Source organism: Arvicanthis niloticus, chromosome 27 (genome assembly GCF_011762505.2).
Source record: "Arvicanthis niloticus isolate mArvNil1 chromosome 27, mArvNil1.pat.X, whole genome shotgun sequence".
Classification (NCBI taxonomy): domain Eukaryota; kingdom Metazoa; phylum Chordata; class Mammalia; order Rodentia; family Muridae; genus Arvicanthis; species Arvicanthis niloticus.
In genome coordinates, this window is record NC_133435.1 from 8,859,764 (window position 1) to 8,873,017 (window position 13,254).

The window sequence follows — 13,254 nt, forward strand, 5'->3', positions numbered from 1 at the left end:
ACAAGAGTCTCCATGTGCAGTACATACAAGAGCCATCATGTACAGTACATACAAGAGCCTCCCTGTGCAGTACATACAAGAGCCTCCATGTGCAGTACATACAAGAGCCTCCATGTGCAGTACATACAAGAGCCTCCATGTGCAGTACATACAAGAGCCTCCATGTGCAGTACATACAAGAGCCATCATGTACAGTACATACAAGAGCCTCCATGTGCAGTACATACAAGAGTCTCCATGTGCAGTACATACAAGAGCCTCCATGTGCAGTACATACAAGAGCCATCATGTACAGTACATACAAGAGTCTCCTTGTGCAGTACATACAAGAGCCATCATGTGCAGTACATACAAGAGCCTCCATGTGCAGTACATACAAGAGCCATCATGTACAGTACATACAAGAGCCTCCATGTACAGTACATACAAGAGTCTCCATGTGCAGTACATACAAGAGTCTCCATGTGCAGTACATACAAGAGTCTCCATGTGCAGTACATACAAGAGTCTCCATGTGCAGTATATACAAGAGCCATCATGTACAGTACATACAAGAGCCTCCATGTGCAGTACATACAAGAGTCTCCATGTACAGTACATACAAGAGCCTCCATGTGCAGTACATACAAGAGCCATCATGTGCAGTACATACTAGAGCCATCATGTGCAGTACATACAAGAGCCTCCATGTGCAGTACATACAAGAGCCATCATGTGCAGTACATACCAGAGCCTCCATGTGCAGTACATACAAGAGCCTCCATGTGCAGTACATACAAGAGTCTCCATGTACAGTACATACAAGAGCCTCCATGTACAGTACATACAAGAGTCTCCTTGTGCAGTACATACAAGAGCCTCCATGTGCAGTACATACAAGAGCCATCATGTGCAGTACATACAAGAGCCTCCATGTGCAGTACATACAAGAGCCTCCATGTGCAGTACATACAAGAGTCTCCATGTACAGTACATACAAGAGCCTCCATGTGCAGTACATACAAGAGTCTCCATGTGCAGTACATACAAGAGTCTCCATGTGCAGTACATACAAGAGTCTCCATGTGCAGTATATACAAGAGCCATCATGTACAGTACATACAAGAGCCTCCATGTGCAGTACATACAAGAGTCTCCATGTACAGTACATACAAGAGCCTCCATGTGCAGTACATACAAGAGCCTCCATGTGCAGTACATACAAGAGCCTCCATGTGCAGTACATACAAGAGCCTCCATGTACAGTACATACAAGAGCCATCATGTGCAGTACATACAAGAGCCTCCATGTGCAGTACATACAAGAGCCTCCATGTGCAGTACATACAAGAGCCTCCATGTGCAGTACATACAAGAGCCTCCATGTGCAGTACATACAAGAGCCATCATGTACAGTACATACAAGAGTCTCCATGTGCAGTACATACAAGAGCCATCATGTACAGTACATACAAGAGTCTCCATGTACAGTACATACAAGAGCCTCCATGTACAGTACATACAAGAGTCTCCTTGTGCAGTACATACAAGAGCCTCCATGTGCAGTACATACAAGAGTCTCCATGTGCAGTACATACAAGAGCCTCCATGTGCAGTACATACAAGAGCCTCCATGTGCAGTACATACAAGAGCCTCCATGTGCAGTACATACAAGAGCCTCCATGTGCAGTACATACAAGAGCCTCCATGTACAGTACATACAAGAGTCTCCATGTGCAGTACATACAAGAGCCATCATGTACAGTACATACAAGAGCCATCATGTGCAGTACATACAAGAGCCTCCATGTGCAGTACTTAGTGAAGGGAGCGGTGAAGTGTGAAGCTGAAAGAAGCCAGGGGAGGCTTTTTGACGGGATGGGGGAATCTTGAAGGGACTATTTTGATTCCAGAGTGTGAACTAAATATATGTTTTTTAAAAAAATTATAATTTTTATTTTATGTGCATTGGTGTTTTGCCTGCATATGTGTCTATGTGAGAGTGTCAGATCCCCTGGAACTGCAGTTAGGGACATCTGTGAGCTGCCATATGGGTGCTGGGAACTGAACCCCTGTCCTCTGGAATAACAGCTCGAGGCTCTTAACTGTTGAGTCGTCTCTCCAGTCCCTAAGTATGTGTTTTAAGTGAGTGAGATGACATAACTACAAGACAGAACATGGTTTGTTTAAGATGGTGACATTTTTCTGCTGCCTGTAAGTTTTCATACTATGGTTGAGTTTGTCTGTAGAAGCTTCGCTTTAGAAGTTTTCTGGACACAGAAATTTGCTAGCCTTGCTGGTACCTGGCTGTATCAAGGTTCTGTTTTTATTGACGCCTGTAAAATGTTGCTCTCTAGTTTTCAATGGCTTCTTCAGAGATGGCAGAGTTGGTTGTGTTAAGTGCTTTGAAAAGTACCAGGTGCAAAGTATGATCTGTATGGTCCTCATGGTTGTTATTGTTAACCTTTTAGGAGATTTATTGATAACCTCTGATGCAGTTAATGTATCCTTCATACCTCTATTAGACTGTGCACTTTGTAAGGAAGCATCAGTACATCTCTGTTTTGATTCTTTTTTTTTTTTTAATCTCAGACTGACTGAAACTTACTATGTATCTGAGGCTGATCTCGAATCCCTGATCTTCCTGCAATTCTCGCCTCCCATGTTCTAGGGTTACCTGTGTGCCCCACCAGGCCTTGCTTTGTTTCTATGTTCGTATTCCCATTGTCAGATACAGTCTTCCCTCTTCACAGTAGAGTGAAATCCATGGTCTACATCTTGGAGTTCTAGCTAAACCTAATCCTGGAAACGCTGCATTTTGGAAACATGGTTCGTAACAGTGGACTGACAGGTTATATGATCTCACTTCTACGGCTAACATGTCATAGTAAATCCATTGATGCTTCTAAAATATAGGTAGATCTCAACCCTTAAGTCTATGTGAAAGAGAAGCTATAATTAAATATGTACTTGGGACTTTGTAGTCCTCTTATGAAATGAAGTTACAGAGTATCATTAGTGTTATCTCTTTCTGGGTGGTACAGGTTATTCTTGCTGACTAAAGCACGATGCCATTTCTTCTAAGTTGAGTGAGGATACTTGGGAAGATACTCGACACATAACTCTCAAGCAGGCAGATGGCAAGCAAACACTGTGTGTGGCACTGACTATGGATGACAGTGTTCCCTAGGAAACGAATGCAGCAGTTTCCGCACTGGCTCCAGCTGGAATGGGTTTTCTTGGTTATCCTTAGACCCCAGTGTCTGGGCTAGATGCTCTGCATGGCATGGTTCATACTTTTTTTTTTAAAAAAAAAATTAAATGTTTACTTCTTTAGTTTTATGAATATGTGCAATCTGAATGTGTGGATGTGCATCATGTGAATGACTGGTGTAAGTGGAGGCCAGAGGAAGATGACATCAAATCCTTGGGACTGGAATTATAGTGAATTATAGTGAATTGGGACTGAATTATAGTGGACTGTAAACCTCCATGTGGATTCTCTGAATCCTCTGCAGGAGCAGTACTCTTGGCTGCTGAGCCATCTCTCCAGCCCATGGTTTATGCTATTAATCTTTCTTTTTATATTTAAGGAGGAAATTGATTTTCTGCTGTTTGTGATCATTTAAAATTTAACAATACACTTAAAAATTAATTATTATTTTTTTAACGATACAATCTCATGTAGCCCGAGCCTGCCTTAAACTTTCTGTGTAGTCCATGCTATCCTCCCGAGTGACATCCAGAGAGCTGGGCTTACAGGTGTGCACCGCCACATCTGGTTTATGGGTTGCAGCGAGTAAGAAGCAGAGGGTTGTGGATGCTACACAAACATTCTACAACCAGAGCTACAGCCCTAGCCCTTGATCTGGTTTAAAAACCAAGATTATTTTATGATGTTAATCATCCTTAAAGTCATTATTTAAAGGAGGTTGAAGCTGTTCTTTCATTTAGGGACTTTATCTAGACAACTATGGAGTTGTGTGTGTGTCTCTGATTTTGTTTTATATGTTGGTTTTATAGTTTTGGGACTGAACTTGGGGCTTTGAACATGCAGAGTCTGTCCTTTCTCATTAAGCTACACTCTCAGCTTGTGTTATTTTCAAACCAATGAAGGACACTGGGCTTTTTAGTTCAGAATTGCACATTAAGTTGGAGATAGAACCAAGATTATCGGTTTAGGGACCATTCCACATTTTTTATGTTGCATTGCTAACAGCAAACATAAACTCTTCGCTTTGATGACATTATTGTTTGGCACTTCAGTATAACCGTGGCAGCTGCAAATAAGACTAAATAGAAGAAGGATCAAGGATTCAAAACCCACCCGCAGCTGAGCGCATCGGGCTTTAAACTTGCCCCTTTAGTGTTAGAATTGTCATGTACATGCTTGAAGTCTGGATTCCCGCATATAACTCTAACTGATATGCTTCCAGAAGCACTGTGGAGGCCTTGGGATTGAGGTTGAGGGTGAGGACCAACTTAATCTAGTGTTGAAATAGACACTCACCTGAGACATACCGTAATACCTGTTGCAGCTAGATTGCTTATTACTTCATCAGAGGGGAAACTTGAAACTTCTATCGAAGTCTGATTTCTTGAGCACGCTCCAGGGACTGTGGTCTGCTATGCCACTCTGATGACTGAACGTTTCCTTTCCTCCTTTTCTGAGATGCTTGCCTTGAAAACACTCAGTGTGTTCTCAGTATTCTCCAGTTGCCAGCAGAGTTTTTGGTTCATTGTCTATCATGTCTATTCCATACAGAGGCCAAAGATAAACCGTAGCCTGGCAGATGAGGGCATTGAGGTACAGATGCCACTGAAATTTCACTCTAGATTCCTTCATTCCCTGGGTTATGGGATGTCTGTCAAATGAATTCAGAGCACACTCACATGGAGCATTACACAGTAGACAAGGTTAGCTTATTGAAGAATAGTAAGGTACTCTTATTCTGTTTGAAGAATAGTCTTTCTGAGAGCCAGTGGGGAAGAAAATACTCACAGCAAGAGAGAGGCCAGTGGCCAGAGAAACCACTGTATGTATGTATGTATGTATGTATGTATGTATGTATGTATGTATCTTTTATAATATTTCTTAAAGTTGTTGGGACACCTTTTCTGGTCAGCACATTTCTAACCAGGTTATTCACAGGCCCTTTTGGGTTAGCTTTTGTAGGAGGACTCAGTGGTAGCTTTGTTCTTTAACCAAAAGTCTCCAAAAGTTATGTAAAATGTGGTAGCTTCCAGATGATTCCACTAGGCTCCTCCCACGGACATAGCAATGGCTTACGTCATAACCTGCTGCCATCACCTGCCATCATCAGGTGAGGTAGGAGCAACATATAAAAGAACTGCTCTCTAACCCAGTTCTCTCCCTGTTCCCATGTGTTCCCGGCCAGTCTCTCTTTTTCTCTCTTCTTGTCCTTCTCTGTCCCCACCCCTTCTCTGCCCTCATGGCTCTGCTCCATTTGTCTGCCTGACTACATGTCCACTCATCGGCCTCTACCATGTCTCCAGGTCCTCATACCCCCTACCCTGCACAATAAACCCCCTCATACCAGATCTATTGTATGACATAATTTCTCAGGGGGACACCTTGGCACGGACCCACCCTCTCTCCACACTATATTTCATAACAAAGTGACTTTTAAGATCCCCAGGCCCTTTTGTATGGCACGTCTCCACTTACTGGAAGAAGTATGTCTAAGATCCTTTCTTCTGAGCAGCAGTCAGCATCCTGCAGTTTCAGCTCCTGATTTTACAGCTGCTGGTTATGGGATGGGTGTCTTCACAAAGACTCCATGTCTGCTTACGAACGACTGCCTAACACAGTCACAGAACTTACTCACACTGCACCACTAGTTACTGTACACCCTAGGGGTAGAAACCAATCAACCTTCTTGCAAGGCCAATGTCCATGTGCTTGCCTGTGTTCACAGTGTCACTATAAGCAGGCATTTCCTTGGTTGAGGATAAAAATCATTGTGAGCACTCATAGCAGTCTCTGTGAAGGGACAGCGGGACAGCAGAGATTTTGCTTGGTAGCTCAGGAATCCATAGAGCTAAGAAGGCGTTTAGGGGAAAAATGGAAGCTTATACCCAGAGTTCCATAAAGTGTCCAAGAAGCTCATCTGGAATTACAGGAGGCTCAGGTCCCTTGATGATGGGAGGGAGGGAGAAGGAAGAACATTCATTGGAGAATCCCTGGTGTCTTGACCTGCCAGCACAGCGTGAGCCTTGCTTCCCTCTGGACTTAGCAAGAACACTCAGACAGCTTGGCTTAACATTCCCTAGGAATCAGAATCCGAGTGCCTTCTGTCTTTTTCACAATATTTGATATGGCTATTACTGTTACTCTGTTTAATCAGACCTGGGCATCTTGGTAAATGCATGTTATTGCACGGCACCCTTCTTTGAAAGGCCCATCAGCTTTACCACCTGTTCTTGCGGGAATCGATGACAATGATGGGTGCTACTTACTGTCTTGTCTAATAGGCACCAGGTACAAACCTCTAGTCTCCCCAACAGCCCTGAAGTACTAAGTCCCTGTTGTGCAGATGAGAAAAATGAGCCAGTGGAAGGAGGAGTACAGTGCACACAACTGGAATGTTGGTCTCTTAAAGCCCCCCCCCCCTTTATTTTCTCACTAAAAGTTCACCAAGAAGCTCTCTTCATCTTTCTTCCTGAATTCAAAATATCCAGGAGTGGGATTTGTAGCTGGCCCTAGAGTTTTCCTCTTTAATAAGAGATGTCAATCTTCCAGAAACATCCTATCTCAAGGACATGATTTATTTTGTAAACAATCAAACAAACAAAACTCCCTAGTACTTTTTAAACAAGACGACAACAGAATCTCCAAAGTTTTGAAACTTGGGGCCTGTGATCCTCAGAACTGCATTTGGGGAGTGCGGCAAGGAGGCCAGTACTTTATGTTGGAGGATGCTCCAGTGTTTTTGTCAATGGCTCCTTGGATTTATGCTTTCACGAACATTTAATTCCTGAGCTATGCAGCCACAATTTACAGCTAAGAGAGCTGTCCTTTTTGACACATTTAAATGGGAAGGAATACTGAGGATAACAGAAGTCAAGACTATTGCAGTAAACAAGAGACTGAGCTTAAGTCTAACAGAAATAGTGGATGGTTTACTGTCCTGAGCAGGTTTAGGAGGAATTGTTAGTTTAAAAAACATGACAAGGAGTGAGGCATGTGGTAGGGGCCTTTGTGCTGAGGACAGGCAGGGAATTATACATCAAAGATTGCTGTGCGTGGTGTGCTGAAGAAGCTGACTGGATGCTGAGGCTGGGGATTCTCTCACTTAGCAGGATTCTTGCTGACAGCAGGCTGTAGAGACCCAGCAAGGAAGGGCGTGAGGCAGGACTCTGGTAAAAGTTTGATCAAAGATAACATCTTAGTCCCTATAGATTGGGTCAAATAGAGGGGTTTAGTATTGATTTATAACTCAAGCAAGTTTTTATTTTTAGTTTCATTTGACTCATTTGAGTGGAGTTGAAGGACCTGCCACTGCTGTTATAAATCCTTTGCAGATATTGGTCCATTCAATTCTGGAAACGGGTCACCGTTATTCCAATTTTGCATATAATAGCCAAGGCCCAGAGCAGTTCAGCAAGTAGCCCGAGGGAGGTAACGTAGCAAACCAGTGGTTTCCAGTCCAGGCAGCTCAGCTCAGGACTAGAAATGCTTAATCATTCTCTTGGGCTGCATCCAAGGTGGCTGCTTCCCAAGGATTTACTTTTTAGGGGTCAGGGCATGGAAGGTATTTTATTCTTCACCCCAGAAATAAAAATTTCTTTTCTGACTTTACACTCTGATCCCTGTTTGGACTGAAGCCTGCATTTGGAAGGTGTTTACACTGGTCTTTAATAAATCACAAAGATCTTTGCAAACAGCCTCCCAGGTCATCTTTGACCTCCAGCACCTAAGCCAGTAGTTCACGAGGAAAACCACTCCTACCTTTCTCTCAGGGTGCATGGAGCTCTTCCTATCCACCATGCAACTTCTCAGCCCTACTGTCATGGCTCTCACAAATTCCTTCTGTTTTCAAATAAAATGTCTCATTTATGAAGTGTGAGAGGCCCATTCCCTGATAGAGGCTTCCAGATAGTCTGCAGGCCCTACTCTCGTCTTGAAGGGTCAAAGGGCAGTTTCAGACCCTAAAGCATGTGGCCATTTAGCAGTTTCATTACATTTTTGTCAATTCACCAAGCTTGTATTCTAAAACAATGTCTTTCCTTTGATTTTCTGAAGTACCTCACCTCATGATGGGTCTCTCTTCACTGCAGATCTGTCCATGGCTGTACAGAAGTTTTCCCAGTCTCTGCAAGACTTCCAGTTTGAGTGTATTGGAGATGCAGAAACTGATGATGAAATCAGTATTGGTGAGTACTGGAGTCCACGTGTTGAGTGCAGGTAGTGTTCTCACTGAAATAACACAGACACAGCACACAGCTAAGTCGTAAATATTTAGCCTCTAACTTTAATAGAACTGAAGGTGTGATTTTTAGTTTCTGTGAAAATATATTATAAATCATTTCTAAATTCACTGTTTTCCCTCCATGGGGAAATTACTTAATCATTCCAATGCAGGTCAGCACTTTGAGAAAATACTAACAGTGTTTGTCTCTGACTTCAAACATGGGCTCAGTATCTACTCCATATATGCGTATGGGATTTAAGAGCTTTCTCTTTTTCCTTACATTAATACTGAATTCTTGGCTAACACTAACATTTGTTTAGGATGAAAACAAAGCACATTTAGTCACTATGTGTTGACCTAATGTTCTAACAGATTACGGTTCAAAAAGTCTCAGGTAGAAAGTATATTTCTTTTTTGGAAAGTTTTTGAGACCAGGTCTCGCGTATAACAGATTTCCTTCAACTTTCTAGGTAGGCAAGGTGATTTTAAACTCCTGGTTTACATGGTACTGGGATGAAACCCAGGGCTTTACACATGCTAGGCAAGCCAGTGATTACTTAGTGAGCTATATGTTTAGGAGTGTGAGGGGAGCATAGGTATGACTGGTACCTGGGTTTGTAGATGGTTCTTCTTGCATCAATCTGGGTTGGAAAGTGGCTCACTTCGGCCTGTTGGGGAGTCCATAGAAAGTGAGAAGAGACATGCTTGTTACATGAACATCAGACATGTCCCTTCTTCTATCCTTAGGATGAGTGGGAAGGATGAGCAGGAATGGTTGGGTCCCCTCATCCTCTGGAACTGTCTGGTCACTTTTCTTGTCACACTGATAGAGATCATACCACTAGGTTGTCGATATACTCAGTGTATGCTGTCCCACTTGCTTCTGGCTTCTTTACATTTGTGTTGTAAATACACACAGTCAACACAGCCACATAAAGCCTAGACTGTATTACTAGGAGAATAATAATGCACAAGCATCACTAGGAAAACAATACTCAAGTGATTTTATTAGTTTTTACTTAGTTATAAAACTAAGTTTTGTGAACGCAAAAAAAAAAAAAAAAAAAAAAAACCCAGGCCCCTTTATTTATTTATTTATAATTTATTTTTTTACCAGGCCCCCTTATGTAAGTCTTGGCATTTGACTTAGGCTAACCTCATGAGAGACAGTCTGTTGGAGACATGATTTAAGAAGCTTTCAGTTTTCTGTGTGTTTCTAATAGAATGAACCATGTAATTAGTACTTTTTCCTTTGCAAAGGATTATGCAAATACTTCTGAGTCTGCATAGGCACCATTTTAAAAAATGGTTTGGTGACTTAATTCTACGAGGTTCATACACATGAACTTATGAAAATTAATAAAATGGTGTCTGGAGTACATACAGGTTGCTCCAGATTATCCCTGCCTGTGACTGCTAGGAATGCAGGCAACAGCTGCCCTACAGTCTCTAGCTTTCCAGTAAGCCTTTGCTGTAAGGCTTCTCTTGAAGTCACACTTGAGGAATGTGGAAGCTGCAGAAGCAGGGTCTTAGTTATACACTCTGCAGCCTTCCAAGCAGGCAGTAGGTAATTTCCCAGGCTAGTGGGGAACTCGATCTCTCATCTGTTTGACTCTTTCCAGTGTAACTACATGAACCCTCCTGTGTTCTGTTTGCTTGTGGATTAGATTGGAAAGGCGTGTGTTGCCCACTGGGTGAAGGCTTACTGTCAGCTGCCAGTACGTAATTATATTCTACTGTTCAAGGGATCTGGGGATAAGATAACAGATGAGAGATGAGGTGAGGGTAATAAAGGGGTAAATGCTGCTTGCTAATTTTACATCAAGAGACGTAAGGATTATGTACAAGTTGCTTTCTTCATCTCTGTGTGATTGTGCTACTGAAGACTGAACGGAGAGACTTTCGCTGAGTTCAACCATTGAGCTACATTCCCAGTCCAGAATAAAATGATATCTTATAAGCGGAAATTATCTCTACAACCACTGGTAACCACTAATGTAGAAGTATAGTAAATTCATTTATGTTAATAACCCACCACGTATATCTTATTACAGCCTCCAAATGCAGAATAAGGATTTTAAAATAAATTCTGTGGGTAATAGTAGACTTTGATTAGTCTCTGAACGATGAGAATTATGAGATTATCCCAATCTGTTTCCATGAGAGAACTGAAAGAGATGCATACCTCACACCCAGGCTGAGGTGTGAGGCTGCTATGGTAGCCTGGGATGCCCTGGCATGTGCACAGTAGTTCCAGCTTTGCAGGGGAAGCTACAACACTTCATGTCCTAACCCTAACTCACTGATGCTCCACGAAAAGTTTCTTTATTTAGTCTCTTTATCTCTCCAATTCATCGAAAGAGGAATAAAATGGAGACAGAACTGAGTATGGTGCTGGATGCCTTTAGCACTTGGAAGGAAGGCAGAGGCTGCTAAATCTCTGTGAATTTGAAGTCGTTCTGGTCTACACGGGACAGGTCCTGTCTCAAAACAAACAAATAAAAATAAGAAAACAAAATGAAAAAGAGAGCAAACGAGACAGACAGACAGACACACACACACAGAGAGATAGAGATATAGATAGATAGATAGATAGATAGATAGATAGATAGATAGATAGATAGATAGATAGATAGAGTTATTATTAGTTCAGCAACTGAATAATGGCCACGACAGCTTCAGCCACTATAGAATTGAGACTGACCCATGGCATAAATGTAAAATCTGACAGATTAACAGTGACAACAGAAAGTTCTCTCCTCAGTGAGCGGCACGAGTGTAAGGTGATGTATAAAGTCGTGGTGGTTGTAGGCTTTCTGTTTGTGAGGAGGGTGGGAGCAGGAGACAGGGTGCTAGATTCTCATGTGCCCATGATGGAAGGGAGACAAGTGTAGACCTTGATTAAGGAAAAGGAGGTGACTTTACATGGCAGCGCAGCTCCTTAGTCTGTGAAAGCTATTCTGGACAGTCTGCTCAGTGAGGACATCAATGTCCAACCATAAATCTTTCCTGCTCTTCCCCTTCCCTCTTCTGCCTACACCCACGCCCTTTGGACCTTCTTTCCCCCTGTTGATTGCCAGTGTGACAATGTTTGGAACAAAGCAAACTGGAATTACTTATGCAGGACCCAGTGGGAACTTCTTGGGAATAAGTTCTGTGCTGGAGTTCCAAATAGCACATTCTATTATGCATACACCTTCACAGCCAAAACTTCTAGAAGCCATTGCTCCTCTGCACCAAGGATAGGTGAGCTGTGGGCTTTTGCTTCCACTCACTAGCTTACCTACTGCATGTAGCACTCAGTGAGTAGAAGCTGCTTGCCGAGGCCATCCAGATAGTTTTCCAACTGCTGTTCAAATTGCATCCTTTGTGTACCACTTTGGAGTTCTGAGCTAAGAAGGCTGAGTTAGGAATCTGGAGGTTAGAGGTTAGTGTGATGGGAGATGTCAACCTTTCTCCTAAGTGATATATTTATAGGATACATTAGGGGAAAAGTGCACCATTATTTAGCTATGATCTACTACTCTGCAGTAATATTTTCCAATCACTGCAAAAACACAGTATTCCTGGTACCCACACATGCTGGAACTGACCATGTTCCAACAGGAGTTATATACACACCTTTAAGACTCGTAGGACCAAAACAGTTTGCATATAGAAAACAGTCTTATTCTACTGAAAACTCTGTTTACAGTGATTCAGTTTGAATATTTGAAAGTTCAAAGATGTTGCTGTGAGCCTACCTATGAGATGGGGAGTCTTACAAAGTTAATTAAGAACTTGAGCGTATAGGATAATGAATTCTGTGCATCTTCACAGATTACTTTAGTAATCACTCCACTCATACTGAAGGAGGAGCATGCAAGTTACTCTGATTTGTTTTTCTATTTAACACTTACAATTTGAAATACATTTTAACATTCTTGTGTATGTGATGCATATATGAGTTTGCACATGTGTGTGTGTGAGAGAGAGACACACAGAGAGAGAGAGGGAGAGAGAAAGGGAGAGAGAGAGAGAGAGAGAGAGAGAGAGAGAGAGAGAGAGAGAGAGAGAGAGAGAGACAGCACATGCATGGGTGTACATAGGCCAGCATGTACATATGAGGGTCAGAAGACAACCTCAGTGTTGGTCCTGGCCTTAAGCTTGTTTGAAATAGTGATGTTTTTCATTCTTTGCAACTGAAAATTGCAGGCTGGATGATCTGTAGCTTCTGAGGATTCTCCTGTCTCTGCCTTTCATCTGTTTGCAGTGTTCTAAGATTATAAGTGTGTATTACTGGACTGAGCTTTTACATGGGCTCTGCTCATTTAAACTCATATCCTCACTCTTGAGTGGCACATGTTCTACTACTGAGCCATCTCTCCAGTCTCTCCTCCTCCTCCTCCTCTTCCTCCTCCTCCGCTTCCGCTGCTTCTTCTTCTTCTTCTTCTTCTTCTTCTTCTTCTTCTTCGTCTTCTTCTTCTTCTTCTTCTTCTTGTCTCTCTCTCTCTCTCTCTCTCTCTCTCTCTTTCTCTCTCTCTCTCTGAATATTTTTAGTCAAGCAATCCTGGAAAGCATCTTGCAGTGTATGTTTGGTTGTGCATAAACAGAAAACAGCTTTGGTAAGGGTGCAGTGTCCTGTGGATAACTCTCAGAGACTCCTGGGAGTCTGGGAAGAGGTGACACTTGCATTCAAGAGTTAGACATTTATCAAGAAGAGTCAGTTTGCTAGTAAATGTTTTAGGTGAAGATGTCATTCAGTAAGACACACCTAAATGGAGCACTCTTGTGTTGAAGATAGGTAACTCAGGTAGCCACCTGCCAATTAAGGTTCGTGCCAAACCCTTAGTGGAGAAA

General features: G+C 42.4%; 1 protein-coding gene across 2 annotated transcripts in view; it reads left to right on the top strand.

Annotated features, from left to right (window-relative positions):
* Arhgap42 (Rho GTPase activating protein 42) overlaps positions 1-13,254 on the top strand; it is a 234,571-nt gene that overhangs the window by 59,528 nt on the left and 161,789 nt on the right. For both annotated transcript variants that reach the window (XM_076926090.1, XM_076926091.1), the window contains exon 2: positions 8,282-8,377. In XM_076926090.1, coding sequence (XP_076782205.1) covers positions 8,282-8,377 — 96 coding nt within the window. The remainder of the gene's footprint in view (positions 1-8,281; positions 8,378-13,254) is intronic.